Below are 18,672 nucleotides of genomic sequence, written 5' to 3' on the forward strand. Positions count from 1 at the left end.
CAGACGTTATCAAATGTCCCTGTGTGTGTGTGTGTCAAAATCAAACAAAGGAATTGAACATTTACCGAGCCACTTCTCTATGCATATACACTTCTGTTCACCAGCTAGGCACAAAGATGGTCAAGATATCTTTTTGCCTCTAGATCAGTGCTGTCCAAGATGGTAGCCGCTAAGCCACATGTGGTTACTGAGCACCTGAAATGTGGCTAGTGTGACTGAGGGCCTGAAATTTTAAATTTATGTTATGATTTGTTTTAATGAATTTAAATTTAAAAACTAATACAAAGTATGTTTACTTATTAAATATAATGTTTACCTTTTTAAGGTTATGTTTCATTTTAACTGTTTAAAATCTAGCATCTGAATTGAGATGTGCTCTAAGTGGAAAGTGTATACCAGATTGCAAAGACTCAGCGCAAAAAAAAAAAAAATGTAAAGTACTTTTCATTAGTAATTTGATAATACTGATTGCATGTTAAAACGATAATGTTTTATATGCACTGGGTTAAACAATATCTATTAAACTTAATTTCATCTGTTATTTTTTCTTTTTTTAATGTGACTCTAAAACATATAAAATTATAGGGGCACCTGAGTGGCTCAGTCGGTTAAGTGTCTACCTTCGGCTCAGGTCATGATCCCAGGGTCCTGGGATCGAGCCCCGCATAGGGCTCCCTGCTCAGCGGGGAGCCTGCTTCCTCTCTCTCCCACTCCCCCTGCTTGTGTTCCCACTCTCGCTGTGTCTCTCTCTGTCAAATAAATAAATACAATCTTTAAAAAAATGTCAAATTATATACATGGTCCCAGTTCTATTTTTATGGAACAGTGCAGCTCTGGAGGATTTCCACAGGGGGAGCTATTGCCCCTCAGGGGACCCTGCAGACTGGAGATAGAGTTGGCTGTCGTAACTGAGGGATGAAGTGCTACGGCACCTAGTGGGTAGAAGCCAGAGGTGCTGCTAAACATCCTACTGTGCACAGGACAGCCCCCCACGACAGAGAATCACCCATCCCCAAATGTCCCTTGTGCCGAGGTTGAGGAACCCTGCCCCAGAGCATAGCCAGGAAGTCAGAGACCTGCAGAGCTCTTGGAGTGAGCTGAGCAAAGAGGTTAAGGCAGTTACCATACTCAGTTCTCACGACTAATATGGCTGGGGGGTGCCACGGTCCCCACTTCTCCAGAAGAGAAGGAAGCCCAGAGAAGAGAAATCACTGGCCCACGATCGCCAGGCCAGAAGGGGGCTCTGCTCCGCATCCCAGCCTCTCCCTGCTACACGCTGAGGGTCCGTGGTTCCCCGAGCTGGTGCCGATCCAGAAAGAGGCTGCCTGAGCTTTGGGTCTAATATCCCTGTTACTCAGAGCCGGCAGTTATTATTTCCACCAGCCCTTCTTGCTACCAGGGGATGAGCAGGAACAAAAACACCCTCTGAAAGGGACATTCTGCTCCAAGAAAAACACTCGTAGGCACCTCACCCATCAAATGGGCCCGAGAAACAAATGGACCGCGATGAAATAAACCTGTCAGAGGAGGAACATTCAGACAGCTCAGAGGCAAGAGGTAAGAACAAATGTGCCCGATATGGAATCGGCTCTGTTTAAAGAAAACATTATCCAACTGCTCAACTTGAAGAGATGCCAGAGAACAATGGCCCTGTGGAAATGGAGCTCCCACACGGGCTCCGGAGATGCGTGGTGTCTCAGGAGAGGGGGTGTGGGCACAGTAGTGAGAGTCCCTTCCCCCTCGCTGTGAGTGACCAGGCAACTGCATGCAACTCCCCGCCTCCTTGGGGGTGAGGGTGAGGCTGGTGGGCCTATGATCGGGGACGGTAGGGGACTGGCATTTCCTGAAGGCCTACTACATATGGCTGTTGAGCAGGGCAGTCTCTAGGGTCGCCTAATAGTGATCCGTAATAGGACTCTGAAGTGTGACAATTAGATTTGCAGGTGAAAAAATGCTATGCAACTTGCTTTAGGTCATGTAGGTAGGGAATGGCTACGATGACATTCCTGGGGTGTTGGCAGTGACACGCTGAGCTATGGGGGTGGCGGCAGGGAAAACCGGGCTGCAGTGAATGCTTTGGAGGCTCTGCCCACATCTCCTTTCCTGGGCTGGCACACCGAATGTCCAGCTGCTACGAGTGTTGGCTGCTAACGGCTCACAGATACCTCCTCACCGGCAGAGGGGCCGTAAGGCAAAGGCGAGGGGCCCCTCCAGGGGCCTGTGCCCTCCCATAGCAGCCCATAGCCAACGCCGGCTGGTACCGTGGCACAACTGTGAGCCCCTTGGCCTCAAGGTAAGAGCAACTCCCACCCGCCGGAGGCCCCTGTGGGCTCAGGCTGCCACAAGCCTCCACATCCTGCCCTCGCCTGCCTTCCTGCCTTTCCTTCCTCGGAGAACACCCCTCAATGAGTCATTTGCACAGAAATCCCTATCTCAGGCTCCGTGTGTACAGAGCCCAGCCTAAGACATTCACTAGCAGTGATATTTCTGACTTTGGGGAAGGGGGTGGACAGAAGTGGACCATGAGGTACTGGATGGCCAGACTCCTGTCATCCCTGCCAGCCACAACCCCTTTCCCACCGTGACAAAGTAGCCGGTCAGGGACTAGTAGAAAGGAGGCCACTGTCTGAGCAACCACTCTGAGAGACGTGACAGGTAATGATTTGAAATTATCAGAGTCTTCCACTGAAAAGAAAGGGCCCTGAAGTAGCATCTCTAGGTCAGTGGGGTCTCTTTCGTCTGTAGGGCCTGCCATGGGCATCAGCCTCTGACACAGGTGGGCTCTGCATCCCAGTCTTGGAAGAGTGGCAGATGTTTATGGGAAATACAATCAAACTACAGCATGTTCCAGGAAAGGGGCTGGTATCTCCCTCACACAAATACCTACTCTAGGTTGGGCACTTCCACACAAGCCCTTTCACACTCATTATCTTGTATGGTCTTGGAATACACCTCCAGAAGACTCTGCATGTGCAGATTCTAGAAGCAAATGGTGCCCCCTAAGAGGCATCCGTTATGATTCCTGCTTAACACATAGGAGAGGTGGGGACCATCACATTTCAAGGGCTTGTCCAGCACACAGGGGAGGCCTGGGATCATAGCCAGATCTACTCATGTCCTAAGCACAGATATAGTAGGCCCACTACTTCCCCAACCTCAGACCACAGCTCAGTTGTCACTTCCCGGGACACATGCTCTTAGCTCCAGGTATGTGTGTGTGTTTCTTTTGAACACCACGCACCTCTCCTTTGTAGCCCCCCTCATGGTTACAGTTATACATTGATCAGTGTGGCTCTCTCCCTTCCCAGAAAGGCACAGGAATATGTCTTCCTTTCCTCATTATTGTATCCCTCCATGCCTAGAACAGTGCCTGGCACATAGTAGGTACTTAGTAAGCATCAGTACAATGGATGAGTGGATAGATGCATGGATGAAGGGAAGGATGGAGAGATGCGTAGGTGGGTGAATGGGTAGGTGGGTGAATGTGTGGATGGGTGGGTGGCGTGGAGGGACTGCCAGTTCCTCTCTGGTGCACCTGGCCCGGAGGACACCCTGAGCGTGAGCCACTCTCAACCCCTTCCCACCCGCCCAGGGCTCTGGTGGTCACCTGTGGTGAGGAGGCAGAGTGGAGTCCCCGGGGTCACCTGGGCGCTGCCCATTGGTACTGACCACAAGGAAGCCAGTCCCCAGGCAGCATGCAGAAGAGAAGGAGAGAAAGAAACACACATGAAAACGTGTGGCACCGTGAACAAAACTACAGTTCTTGTGGCTCTGAAGAGCTCACACTAAACAGCAAAAGAACATTGTGTTCTAACAAAACAAGGCCTGAAATAGATTTTTAAAAATGAAACGAGAATAAGAGTCAGCATTTATCAAGCACCCACGACATGCCAGGTACTCTGCCAGGTACCTCACGTACAATGTTTCTAAGACTGAGAGCAACCCGGAAAGGTCAATTTTATTATAAACGAACCCCCATCATCTTTCCACTCTGTGTTTTCTCTCCCAGTCTCTGCTTTCTTAGTAAATGGTGGCCCTACCCACGTGGCGGCTCAGTCTAGCAATCTGGGAGTCATCCTTCGCCTCTCCTTTTTACTGACCTCCCACTTCTAATCACTCAGCATGCCTCAGTAATTCTTCTCCAGGAAAGCTCTCGAAGTCTCTCCCTTTCTCTCCAATCTCATTTCTACTTGGTTCAAGCCACCCTCACGCTTCACTTGGGATTGCTTAAAATACCAGCCTCCTTGCTGGTCTTCCTGCCTCCGGTCTTGCCCCCTTTTCAATTTACCTTCCACCCTACAGCTGAAAAGCATCAGTAAGGGAAACCTCAGAGCCCCTCCCCCAGCTCGCAGACCCTCAGTGATGAGATCCTTGCCTGTCCCTCCACACACTCTGCCCCAAGCACAACGAAATCCTCTCCATTATCAACAGCCCCCCACGTTCTTGTCTGTAGGCCTTACCCAGGCTCGTCACCTTGTGTGGAATACACTCCCTTCCTACCCCTTTACCCGACTGTCAACTGCTCATCCTTCAGGAATCAAGTTAGGAAATACTTTCTGGGGAGTCTTTGGTGTCTCACTGTGTGTGGGGCAGATACCCCGCTCTGTCTTCCCATAACACCCTAGTCTTCCTTTCTCACAGCGATAACCCTGCCCTATTATTAATGGCTGTCTTTTCCTCGACTCTGTAAGCTCCCTGAAGGTAGTCACCGCGTTTCATTTACTAAGCGCTCCTGTGACCTTGTCTTGTACCTGGCACGTAGTAGGGACTCTGTGGACATCTGTTGAATAAATGAATGAATGAGTGAAGAAATGAATCAGAGCACCGATATAACTTGCTCAACGTCTCAGAACTAGTAACCGGAAGAGGCAGTATTTAAACCCTGGTTTGCAAGACTAATGCTCCTGGCCCTCTGAAACCGACTACTTGTCTCTGTAAAGAGAATGATATAAAAGGCAGGAAGGTGTCTTATGCTTGGAGAAAGCCTGCATGTTCCTCTAGTGATTCATCAACAAAACTGTATAAAAGCCCTTATGCAAAATGGAGAGAGAGGTAGGGTGTTCCAGACCAACTGATAAACAGGAAGTACATAATTTCAACGAAAATCACACAAATAGCAAGCTTGAGCAATGTCGTGAAATACTATAAAATGTAACTGCCAGTCACAATGTCCATAATAGCCAAACTGTGGAAAGAGCCAAGATGTCCATCGACAGATGAATGGATAAAGAAGATGTGGTATATATATACAATGGAATATTATGCAGCCATCAAAAGGAATGAAATCTTGCCATTTGCAATGACGTGGATGGAACTGGAGGGTATTATGTTGAGTGAAATAAGTCAATCAGAGGAAGACATGTATCATATGATCTCACTGATATGAGGAATTCTTAATCTCAGGAAACAAACTGAGGGTTGCTGGAGTGGTGGGGGGTGGGAGGGATGGGGCGGCTGGGTGATAGACATTGGGGAGGGTATATGCTATGGTGAGCGCTGTGAATTATGCAAGACTGTTGAATCACAGATCTGTACCTCTGAAACAAATAATACATTATATGTTAAAAAAAAAAAAAAGAAAATAGCAGGAGGGGAAGAATGAAGGGGGAGAAATTGGAGGGGGAGACAAACCATGAGAGACTATGGACTCTGAAAAACAAACTGAGGGTTCTAGAGGGGAGGGGGCAGGGGGATGGGTTGGCCTGGTGGTGGGTATTAAAGAGGGCACGTTCTGCATGGAGCACTGGGTGTTATGCACAAACAATGAATCATGGAATACTACATCAAAAAGTTATGATGTAATGTATGGTGATTAACATAACATAATAAAAAAAATATAACTGCCAGTCAACTGTCATTGTAATATTCCTCCCTTACTGGTACGGGGAGCTTCACCATTTTCAAAGCATGTGCTAAGTCAGAGGTCAATAAACTGTGGCTCGTGGGTCAAATCCAGGTTCTCACTGTTCCCTCTGTGGCCATGTGAACTAGGAATGGTTTTTACATTTTTAAATGGGGTGCTATTTTATTTATTTTAATTTTTATGTATTATTTTTCATTTTTTATTTAAATTTGATTTTAGTTAACATAAAGAGTATTATTAGTTTCAGGGGTAGAATTTAGTGATTCCTCAGTTGGGGGAAATAAAAGCAAAAAGAAGAGTAATATTTTATGACACATGAAAATTATATAAAATTAATATTTCAGTGTCCATAAATAAAGTTTTATTGGAACATGATCAAGCTCATTCTATATTTCTCATCTATGGCTGCTTTCTGTGCTACCATGACAAAGTTGAGCAGGTGTGACAGAGACCACATGGCCTGCAAAACTGAAAATATTTACTATCTGGCCCTTTACAGAACAGTTTGCCAACCCCTATTCTAAGTGGCTATTTTTATTAATTTTTCCCCACCCGTGGAGGTAGGCAGGACATGGCTCACATGTCAAAAGAAGAAACAGAAGGCTTGAGAGAGGATACGACTCCAGTGCTCCCACATGGCCTGTTTCAGTGGCTTCCTACCTGTTCTCCCCCATGGTCTTGCCTTGTCTGTACCCCAGAACCCCATCTCTGGTCCATCTTCTAAGGTGGTCTGCTTAAGCACCTCCAAGGGCTCCCACAGTCTCAGGACCATGTTCATATATGTGCTACAGGGCTACACAGAGTCCTTGGTGTCCTGGCCTTGCTTGCTACTTCAGCCCCACCTCTGATCACTCCTGGCCTCTGGTCACATTGGCATCTATCCCTTTGCTTTGACCCATTCAAGTTCAGTGGCATGCTTTCTTGCCTCCAATGATCTGCACATGCTACTTCCTCAACCCAGAAGACCTCCCTGCCTTACTCTCCAGCCTTGTTCAATATAATAACTGTCACTCTTTCAAAACTTGTCTCAGCAACCATGTACCTGAGAAGGCACACCCTAAACTGATTTATGTTTCCCTTCTCTGCTCCCACAGCATCCTAGATTTACCTTCATCACGTACTTAATCATGCCGTATTGATATAATTTATCTGTTTGCTGTTCTCCCACTAGCTATTTGTGGAGTGCTTATTATAAGCTCAGCATTACACGAAGCACTTTATATGCATTGGCCCATTAAATTCTTACGTTAGCCCTATGAAATAAGTGGTGTTTTTGTCACTGTTTTACAGATGGGGAAACCAAGACACAGAGCAGTTAAATGCCTTTTCCAGCCTAGAATCAAAGACTGTCCAAATCCAAAGACAAAGTTCTTAACCTCTCTGGGACAAGAGGCCACAATCAATAGTAAGTTGCACTCAATATATGTTTATTGAGAACTAAATGAATAAATGAAATTCTAGTTTAGTATTTACCTACTAGCTGTGTCACTTGGAAAATTACATTTCTGAGTTTCAATTTCTCTACCTATAAAATGGGAATAATAATAAGTATCTCATGAAGTTCTTTTAAGGAATAAATGTAAAACAGTTGAAGCCTGGTTGACAGGCCCAGGAGTCTCCTCACCCTACCAATCCAGGGCTACAACTCTGCCGAGCAAGAGTGCTCAGCTGTGAGGGGCAGAAACAGAGGTATAGATGGACAGGTGGTGTTGGGATGGGAAGAGGTTTTCCCAGTGCGTGGAATAGCAGAAGATAAGTGATGGATCATGGGTCTCAGCAGGACACAAAGGGAAGTCAAAACAGGAAAGGGGCTCATACCTTTTGTGTAGAGATGACTAGTGTTTCCTGGTGCCTGGCCTATCTCTCCTTCTTAGGCACACAGAAGAATCCAAGTCCCATCAACACCATGTAAGTGGAAGTGACACAAGTCATTTCTAAGTGAGGTATTCAAGATCCAGGTTACTAACCCCATACCTTTTCTTTCCCTGCTGTGGAGTCTGTTGAGGCCACATATATTCTAGATGGCATAACAACAAAGAAAATTTTCTGGTATTAAGCTACTGATATTGGGTATTCATCTGTTATTGCAGCAAAGCCTATCCTAACTAATCCAGCAGAAGAAAAGGTAGCAGTCCCTTGCCTTCTCTTCTATCACCTGGTTGCCCCATCATACAGCTTTTCTATTAGAGGATTCATGACTCCACTCTCTCCATATTTCCAGCCTATGTTCATATGTATTTATATGAAAATTAATTAATTAATGAAAATAGTAAGACCGTGCAAAAAAGAAGGAGGTCAGAATGCTGAGTGCCTCAGACTTCCTTTCTTTTATTCCCTTCTAAGGCAAAGAATGTTGAGTAGAGAGAGATACTGATGGGCTAAATATGACACTGGAGCTGATAATGCTGATGACAAACTAACTTCTTGGTTTATCGGCTTCAATCTATTATAGTAATGTAGAAGGCTGAGGGTTCTTTGTGGCACCAGGTCTGCTACAGATTCCAGGACTTAGCCTGGACACTGCTGAAGAGAGACAAAAGACCCATCATACCCTAAAGATTCCACTATCAACTATTACTGGAAAAGAGGCATGGGAAGGGTTTAACAGACTCCGACAGTGGCTCATAGAATCTCGCCCAGTCTACGTCACTGACAAGATTCAAAATGGTGCCCTGGGAATGCCATAAGCTTTGGAGTTAGAGCTACAATTCTGTGGATCCTTGAGGTCTTTATTCAACCCTTCTGAGCTTCTATTGCTTCATTTCTTAAGTAAGGGTAATAAGCATGACCACTATTTATTTAGTGTGTAATACTTGCCAGACTTTGATTCTTCTTTTTTTTTTAGATCACATTGTAAACTTGTAAACTCATGTCAGCATACACAGCCTTGTGACTGGCACAGAGTAGATGGTGATTTTCACTAAGCCCCTTCACAACCCCCTCCTTCAACACTACATTGAAACCCCATCAGAGAAAGCGCTCGTGGAGCTTTCTTCTATTTCTAGCCCTTGTCTTCAGCCTACCCAGATTTTCCCCTTTCTTTGACTCATAATTTTAAAAGGCTTCCTATTCCCTTTGTAAGATGCAATTGCTTTGGAGCATCAGATTCGAGCTAAGGTCAACTCAGGTGTCTCAGGTCTTGTGTAGATGATTCTAATTTCTAGTTCACAGGGATGAACTGAGACTGCCCAGTGACATGCTTGAAGGACAGGTGTTGGTTGTGGTTTTGGTTTTCCTGTACTCCATTGCACCAGCTCCGTCTCCCTGAGTGGGGTGTGGAAAAGGTGTGTATGTGTATTGTGGGGCAGGGAGGAGTAGTTTGAACAGTCTAGAGAGTAGGGATAGGAGAAGAATAGAAGAAGACTAAGGAGATGTACCAGTGGGTGTAGCAGGGAAAATATTAATGGGTTGGGATATTTGAGTGTCATCTTTAGGTTATTTTTGGTCTACTTATGATATAATTCTCTTCTTTTATCTTGTCACAAAAGCTTCAGGAAAAGCCACATTATTCCTTTGGCATTTTGGGGCCTAGAGAACACTGGGTGAGAACAAAAGGGGCCAAGGGTCAAGGCGAGCTTGTCACACTCAAGCAATTCTGAGAACCTCCACTGTGGAAAATTCACCTCATTGGGCTTGCATAGGGAAAAACAGCACTACCCTACCCTAACCCCCAAAGCACACACCCTGGGCTTTCCCCTCTGAAAGTCTGGCAGGATTTCTAAGGACTGAACAATAGCCAAGAGCTTTCCAATAGACTGATTCACTATAGTCTACCTCTCATAAATAGGGTCTCGACTCCAGCTACCATAGCTAGATTTGGGCATCCTGTGGTCCTGAGTCCCTCCTGAAATTGCTGGGTAGATGATGAGAAAAGAAAAAGTGCTACAGTCAAAGGCTAGCGGGTGCATGAGCAAAATGCTACACTTAGTCAATAAAAATATGATTGCTATGTAGAATCTCATCTAAATACAACAACCCTTAGTTGAAGAGGTTAAATACTAAGAGCTGAGGCCAGCATCATTCCTGTGCCTCTGTTTCTGCACTTTGAATCTCGCCTGAGTTCATTTGATAAACATGTGATTTGTGGAATTGTATGAGAAATGACTAGAGTCCAGGCTTTGGCTTTTCTTCCTTAGAGAACAGCAGTGAGAGGCTTGGGCCTCTGGGTCTCTTATCAGAGAAGGTTCAGAAGAACGAAGGAGGGAAGCCCAAGATGTTTATCATTTGTTATATTCTTGACCTTTTATGTGCATTATCTAAAATAACTGGGAGAAAGAATTAATGACCTCTGGCCTAAGAGGGGTGTGATAGACTCATAGGGGATTGATTTATCCAAGGTCAAAGAGTTAAGTTTTGGACGTGGGATTTGAATCCAGGTGACTCTAATTCCCCATTATTCCATGTAACCTCTCAAAGAAGCTTCATATAAGATAGAACTTCCATACAGAACTGTATTAACAGAAGAGGGGAGGGCAGGCAATGGGCATTTCTTATCTGATAGCAGACAATTCCTGCACTGTGCTTGGCTTCTCATACCACCTGTGACATGTTATTCTTATGGATAAGGAATCCGTGGACACATCATTCCCTTTCTTGGCTCCAATCTTAGCATCTGCAAAATGAGGGCATCTCACTGGAGAAGGCGTATTTATTGTCCTGCCAGTCTCTGCAGGGGTGAGAATCCGTTATGAAGAGAGAAGAGAAAATGCTGGATGAAATGGTCTACCTCAGGCTTAGCCATTATAAAAAGAAGCCACAATTACAAAAGACCATTGCCCACGCCTCTTGCCTGTTGCCGTTGCGACAATGGTTTTAGTCCATCACTACCACGGGGCAGCATGGGACTATTGGTGACACTGGCCCCTTATCTCATGCTTCATTATTCTGGAGTTCAGCTTTCAGCACCTACTCCGAGGGGGTTGTTTTAATGGGATCGTTAGAGAGTGTTTACTAGATTAAAACTGTGGCTGTCTTCTGCAAAGCAACTCTGCAAATGGCTTTATGGGTTTCCGGATTTATTTTGTCTCAATGACTAGGCTCAGTTTGCAAATCAAATCAAAGCTGATTTTTCTAACTGCCACTCGGGCACACCCAGCAGGAGTGTGCAGAGCCAGCTGTGTTCCTTTGATGGCTGGTGCCAGAGATGGGAGTGCTGCTGCCTGCTGGTGGCGAGAGGTTCCAACAGGGAGAGGGTAGACAAGCAAGTACCTGCTTAACCCTAACCAGGGCAGGCGGACAAAGTCAAAGAAAGCAAATTTTACTTTCTGGAAGGAGAAAAGGCAGACGGGATCTATGTGGCTTCAGAGACTCACTGGCAGAGATAATTGGGAGCCAAATATGGACTCAGGATATTGAAGCTCCCTCCAAATGAAGTGTCCCAAGTTTGGAAGGAACTCATTGGGACAGAAGTGAGGTCCCTGTCACAGCAAGTGGAACTGGACATCAGTTTCTGGAAGAGAAACTGACTGGTATGGTTTTAGAACTGAGCCTCTGGATTGGAAACCATTTTCCCCTTGGCCTGCTCTGAGTCAGAAAGGCATGACCTAAGATGCTCAGGTGCCTCCTTCAGCAGCTGCAGCCTGGAGCAGGGGCATCTTCCACCACATGGGATAATCATCTTCCACAGGAAAGGCTGTTCCCCCCTCCTCCTTGAGCTTCAGCACCTTGGAAGCCTAAGTATCCCACCCCAAACTTCTGTGTGCTCCATTTTCTCAAGGGTCACCTCTGAGCAGATTCAGCTTACATCTTCAACCTGGTTCCTAAATTGAGCCCATCCCTCCTCTTCCAGATGAAAGGTAAACATTATTTAATGGGTCTAAATGCACCTCCCCCTTACTTGCCCTGTCTTTACATTTTCTGTTTTAACTACACCATTGTTAAGTAATCTTTGTACTGCCCTCCCTTCAAGGAATGAATAATAGTTCTCTGTTTCTAAACCAAAATTTAATGTTTACCCATTAGCTGAAGTTTTCTCTCTGTGGTTCTGAACAAGTTCCCAGAGTACAGTGTCCCAAGCATAAGGCTTTTAGAATTTTCTTTCAGCTCTTGAATTGGAGGCAATTCCATGATCTCTTTGCTATCCCTCAATCCGATGATGAAACACATCCTCTGTATAAGAAGAGCACGTGGTAGATGCCACTCTCCCCTTTTCAAGTTGGTGTACCATCCCCCAGCTGCTGTGAGTGTTGAGACTAAGGGCTTATACCTGTGGCTTTCTCCAGACACATGTATAGGACTCAGGGTTGCCATTTCCCTTGGAACCACCTGAGAGATGGAGGGGAGGGAGAAGGGGAAAGGAAGAGGGGGTACCAAGGACTAATTGTTATGGGGGAAGAGGCAGAAATCCGGGTCTTGTTCAAGGCAGAACAACTTTGGAGAAGTTTATACTCCACCCATATCTAGTGTAAGCTTCAATTTACCTGAGACTAGATTCTTGCTTATCATTTTCTCATTACCTATCCCACTTCCCTCTTTCTTTTTTTTTTTTAATTTTTTTTAATTTTTTTTTTTTTTAAGATTTTATTTATTTGCGAGAGAGAGAGAATGAGAGACAGAGAGCATGAGAGGGAGGAGGGTCAGAGGGAGAAGCAAACTCCCTGCTGAGCAGGGAGCCTGATGTGGGACTCGATCCCGGGACTCCAGGATCATGACCTGAGCCGAAGGCAGTCGCTTAACCAACTGAGCCACCCAGGCGCCCCTCTTTTTTTTTTTTTTTTTAAAGATTTTATTTATTTCTTGAATGAGAGAGAGAAAGCACACGAGAGGGGGGAGGGTCAGAGGGAGAAGCAGACTCCCCGCCGAGCAGGGAGCCGGACGCGGGACTCGATCCCGGGACTCCAGGATCATGACCTGAGCCGAAGGTAGTCACTTAACCAACTGAGCCACCCAGGCGCCCCCCACTTCCCTCTTTCATTTACAGATTTCTTCCATGAGCCCTCCCTTAATACCATACTGCACCCAAATCCCTGCCCCAGGCTCTGTTTCTAGGGAATCTGTCTTAAGAGAGCTCGCATTTGCCTTTATCTGCTCATTGATAAACTCCACTTCCCCACTATGGTTGAACTCACATTCAGATTCCTCTAAATCTCCAGCCAAAGTTAATCACAGGCAACCCCTGACTGAGGAACAAGGTGAAGATGAATGTGAATCTGGGGCAGTGCCAACAAGTCCCCCATCAATGAAAAAGACTGCCTTCAAAGCTTTGGAGGTGAGCTTGTTCTGATCCTAGAATTCTCCCCTTTACTAGCATATACCAAACTCCCACCCCACAGTCCCTTAGCTGTGCCTTCAATTTGTGGTTCTGTAAATAGTGTCCCCTGGTGATATGTGAATCTATCCACTAAATCCTCCCTAAATACAGGGGACTTGGCCCTTTACAGGGGCTTTGGCCAGGGGTGTGGCTCTTCTCACAGTCTGAGGTGTTCAGTCAGCTGGCCTCCCAAATCCTACCCTTGGTTCTGGTCGTATGCAATTCCCAGTGTTAGGTGAGAAGGGGTGATGATGGACAGGGAGACACAAAGCCTCCTATACTATACCAGTCCCAGAGACACAGAGCCCCAGATGATGGCCCAGGGCCATATATGCCATTATTGCCTGAGCCTTTGGCACCATTGATACTTTAGTCCCCATTCACTACATTTCACTCCTCTTTGGAAGCATTAATCACAATCATAACTCCACTATTATCTGTTAAAATCATTCATGTAAGGTCTGTTTCCACACTAGACTATGAGCTCCGTGAGGACAGGAACCAAGTCTGCTGATTCACCACAAAACCACAGTTCCTTTCAAAGTGCCCAGCTCACAGATGCTGAGTGAGCTGACTATACAGAGGAAATAACATTCATCGACAATAATTTTACCCAAAACACTTTGCAGTACAACACTTATACGCTTACTGTATCACCTGATCCTCTAACAAACTGGAGGGTAAAGGTCTTCATGTGCTGGAGCTGGCTCGTACCAGCTTGCTAGAGCTAACTGTTAAACATTCTTGACTTTTTTGCAAGCCAGTTGTTAAACCATTAGTAACGTGATTGAACATGGTGGGGATATTTATATCCTGGAGATCAACAAAGACTATAAATAAGAGGTTTTCTTTTACAAAGAGCAGGTTTATCATCAAAGCACTGGTAGTAGGTGTGTTAAAAAATATTCTGTAAATGAATAGATGGGCATAACTTTAAATATGGTGCCTCTGAGTTTCAGGAAGATGAAGTGAGACTTTCAAGGTCTCTGACCCTTGCTATAGTGAGATGCTGGCTTCATGCATTTACTCATTTCATCAGGCATTTCTGAAGTGCCAATAATGTGCCAGGAACTTCCTGCCATGGCAAAATGTGATGGGGAAATTAGTAGTTAAGACCAAGGAGCTCCTCAAGAGAGATCCTCTCAATCAGCAGTGATGGTGCCTACCCCAGGAGGTGGGCCCTACTAAGACCCCAGAAACATGACTGGATCAGGACCTGATACATCATGTGGGGTCTGAGAGGGGTCCTGCTGTCACAGACCTAGCCATTCGGTGTGTACAGATGGCCCACGGTGTTTACCCTCTGTCCAGGGCTCCTTCCACAGAACCTGCAGATCCTCTGCCCAAAGCAGCCTCACTGAGCTTCCCAAGGGAACAGCAGTCAAATCTAGACCTCAGCTCACCACCAGAGGCCCCTCTGACAGGGCTAGTTCCTGCTCTCCTTGCACACCCTTAAAAGCTATTGGGATTATACCATGAATAAAGAATAGTCAGAGGCTCCAATGGAAACCACATGGACACTACCCCTAACTGTATGGGTCCTGCTATGGGTTGAACTATGTGTCCATCCCCCAATTCATATGTTGAAATCCCAACCCCCAGTGTCTCCGAATGTAACATCTACAAACCCTATATTCAGAATGTCTCAGAAATAGGGTTTGTGGATGTAATTAGTTAGTTAACTTAGGATGAGGTTAAACTAGAGTAGGGTGGGCTCCTAACATAATCATACCAGTCCCCATAAAAAAAGGGGAAACCTGGACACAAGATGCCCACAGGGAGAATGCCATGAAAGATGAAAAACCAAGGAATATCAAATATTGCCAGCAGCTAGGGGAGAGGCATGGATCAGATCCTTCCCTCATAGTCCTCAAAGGAACCAACCCTACTGATAACCTTGACCTTAGTCTTCTAGCCTCCAGAACTATGAGACAAGAAATTTTGTTATGAAGTCACTCAGCTGGTGGTACAGCAGCCAGAGAAAACTAACCCAGGTCCCTTACTTTGCAACTCTCTAAACTGGGCAGTACTACATTAGAGTTTGGGTGACTAATAGGGATGTTAAAGACAGACAAGAGTTAGAGCTCCACACTGGAGCCAGGTGTGGAATCTAGCAGAAGAGGGGCTGCACTTGGGGTCAGGGCAGAATGACCCTGCCTGAGTGCTGGGGACTGTTACATTCTGCCTGTGAACCCTCCAGTTCTGCTGGACTCACACAGTTGGCTATAGACACCATCTGGAATCACCAGGGTCAGGGACAGAACACTAGCCAGCTGCTCCATCACCAGCACAGTGGCCTCAAGTTTGCACATGTGATCACACTCCAGAGGCTAGATGCCTACTGGCAGCCCCGCAAGGAAGGTGCCATGATGACAGGGACATGGAAGCATGTGGAGGGAGCTGGGTGGCCAGTGGAATATGCCACTGGCACTTCATCAACCTCCGACACCTGCAGGATTCCCAGTATCTTATTTTCCTCTGTTAAAAGGAAAAGTGTTTTCAGCAAACCCACAAAGTGGGAAATTTGATTCAGGAAAGAGATGGGTCAAATATGGCTTCCTGGCCTTAGATCCTTGATACAGAGTCCTCATGAACTGTGCACTGATTTAGAGAGGGTTTGCCTTTAACCGACCCTGGATGTTACCAGGCTAACTCAAGGCACAGAGAAGACATTGACCAAATACAGGTCTCCTTTTCTTTGCTTTTTTTTTGGCTTTTTTTCCGACAAGTAACTTCTTATCTGAGGTGGTGCTGAGAGGGCTAACTCTCTGGACTCCACGAGACTGGCATTGTCCAGCTCTTGGTCCAATTCCAGGTACTCCTAGTTTTGTCTCTCTGGGCTGAAGTGACGGCCCTTGCGGACCTGGAAAGTGTGGGTGTCAATCCTTGGAATCTACTTCTGACTCTTTCCTGCCTGGCTAGCACCTGGCCAGCTAGCTGGGCATTCACCTTGTTCCCATCCTTCCATACAACCACATGCTATATGAGCACACACTCCACTAAGGAAGACTGTGACCTAAAGGTCAAACAGGAGGAGAAATCCTTATGCTATGAGGAGGTACAAGCTTTCTGCTCTAGCTCTTTAAAGACCACTGTAATTCTCCTGCAGAGGAGCAATGCAGCTCTGGAGAAGTATGGCATAGTGGGCCTCAATGTCTATGATGACAGTAGATCCTGAAATCACCAGGGCAGTAGAGTTTTAATTATTCTCTCGCAAAGTCCCCATATGTACCTATTGCCCATCCAACCACATGTTCCTGATTCTCAGTTTAGAAAATAAGATCTAACCAACTACCCCTGGTGGGGAGCTTATGTCCCAGAGGGTGTCTCTAGAATCTCACAAGCCCATGGAGGGCAGAGCAATTGCATCAACCCCTCCCTTGTCTAGAGGTCAAAAGCTGGAGGGGAGCCACGGAGCACCATCATAGTGGATAAGGAAGGTCTCCCCCTAAGTTTCCTTCCCTCAACCGGCTGCTCTTTTAAGCCGGACACTGCAAACGCTCAGCTGTTCTGCTTGCAGTCTGGAGCTCTGGTGCTCTCCTATAGATGATGTTCTTCCTTCTGGATTATCTGTTTCCTTCAGTGGGGAAGTCTGCCACGGCCTGTGATTTGTGCCACTTTTGTTTGCAGGCCATCAATTCTCCTTGCCTCACAAAGAGTATTTTATCTCTTTCTCTCCTAGCCTGAGTTCCTAAGAGCGAACAAGTGAGGGACACGCCGGCCTCTCATGACTTATGTGAAATCAGAGTGAGTTCTTACCATGGTGAGTCCTTAGTGCTTCCATCTTCTCCCTCCTGTATCATCTTCCCTCTTCTGCCTACACACTGAGCTGGTTTTTTTCAAAGTTATAGAAGTCACGAGTGATAGGTCTTCATGTATATTTTGTCAAATAACCGTAGATATTCTCCTCCTTCTCTCTCTCTCTCCCCACTCCCTCAGCTCTTCCTCTTCCTCTACACACGTGTGCATTTTCCTCTGAATGAGTGTGCATGCGTGTATATAGTCACATATGTATAGACACACTTGGGTCATCGTCGTTGTTCATGGTTTATACCTATGATTATATGTCTACTTATATTTGTAATTGTCATCTCTGAGGAAGCATCCTATGTAACTATATGCGCTGTCGATAAATGCAGGGAACAACAGAATTGTCCAATTTTGGTGTGTTTATATGGAGAGAATGGCTGTTAAAAATATCCATTCTGTAACAAAAAGATAAACCTGATTTCTAGCCATTCAACCTTGTAATAGGTTAAATGATAACAAACCATTCATTGATTTTTTTTTTTTAAGAGTAATAAACAGAAACATGTACCAATTGAAAGGGCCAGGCAATTCAGTTATAATTAGGAAAACAAAAACTGATGAGCCTGAACAATGCTGCCTTGGTTTTGGGGTAAGTATTGAAAATGCCAACTACATAACAATGCAGTGTTTGTTTTCTCATTATTAAAGGCACCAACACTATCACCTCATTTGTGAAAGCCAAACCCAGTTGAAAGAAATACAAAGCTCAGAGGATAGGTTTGATAGACATATTTAAAAAATACCCACATAAACACAGACCTAAATATAATGAAAATATATAGCAGAAGAATATTTGAGTAAATTTATATTCACCACTCTACTGATTAATGTACCAGTCCATTCATCCATTCATCTGTCTGTCCGTCTGTCTGTCCATCCATCCATCCATCCACCCATCCATCCATCCATCCATCCATCCATCCATCCATCCATCCATCCATCCATCCATTCATCCATTCACTGATTCAACAAATATGTTTTGAGCTCTTACTATGCTTTAGGAACTATGTTATATAATATATACTGCAAGTATATATTAATACCTAGATTCAAATGACTCCAGTGAAAATAACAATTCTTTTTTATTTTTAGTAATTATTGGCTCAACTTTCCCTGTGTGGCTAGAAGAAGAAATACTTAAACAGCTGAACACAGACAATGATATGCCAACATACCTTTTGTAGCCAGGCGAACGCAGTTGATTTTGGTTTCCTGTGAACAACAAAAGTGAGGTTCCAGTTAATTAGTTGCAGGTTTGATTTGTTATATAAAGAAAAAACATACATATGTATTTTTAATTATAATTTTAAATCTGTCCTTTCCATTTCTTCCCCCATTGGAATCACCTTTTAATTCTATTTCTTCATTTCTTTTCAGGCTAGGCACATACTTGGTTCCTTTCACTTCCTGGCTCCCATCACCTCCTAAACTTCTTCCCCAGACAGAACCACTTATAAACATATCAGATACTGCTACTGTATAGCACAGGACAACTTTAACAATGACACTAAGTAAGTAGACTGTGGCATGAGTTAGTAGATGGCACCAGGACCATCCTTGGGAAACTATAAATAAATAATGCATCTATCCGCACAGGCTGAAATAGACCCTTGGCAATAGCTCAGTCAATAGGAACGTGTAAGAATCAAACTACAAAGTTCATGTTCAAAAAGTCACTTTGGTCCCCAGATCTTTGGTGAACCTCATGGTTTTCATGGATAATGTTGTATGTGTGTGCTCGTGTGGCAAT

General features: G+C 45.1%; 1 protein-coding gene across 1 annotated transcript in view; it reads right to left on the reverse strand.

Annotated features, from left to right (window-relative positions):
• PTPRT (protein tyrosine phosphatase receptor type T) overlaps positions 1 to 18,672 on the reverse strand; it is a 753,869-nt gene that overhangs the window by 203,243 nt on the left and 531,954 nt on the right. Inside the window, exon 11 of the mRNA XM_035006339.1 lies at positions 18,098 to 18,134. Within this exon, the coding sequence (XP_034862230.1) occupies positions 18,098 to 18,134 (37 nt within the window). The remainder of the gene's footprint in view (positions 1 to 18,097; positions 18,135 to 18,672) is intronic.

Source organism: Mirounga leonina, unplaced genomic scaffold (assembly GCF_011800145.1).
Source record: "Mirounga leonina isolate KUSES-001 unplaced genomic scaffold, KU_Mleo_1.0 Mir_150, whole genome shotgun sequence".
NCBI classification, from domain to species: domain Eukaryota; kingdom Metazoa; phylum Chordata; class Mammalia; order Carnivora; family Phocidae; genus Mirounga; species Mirounga leonina.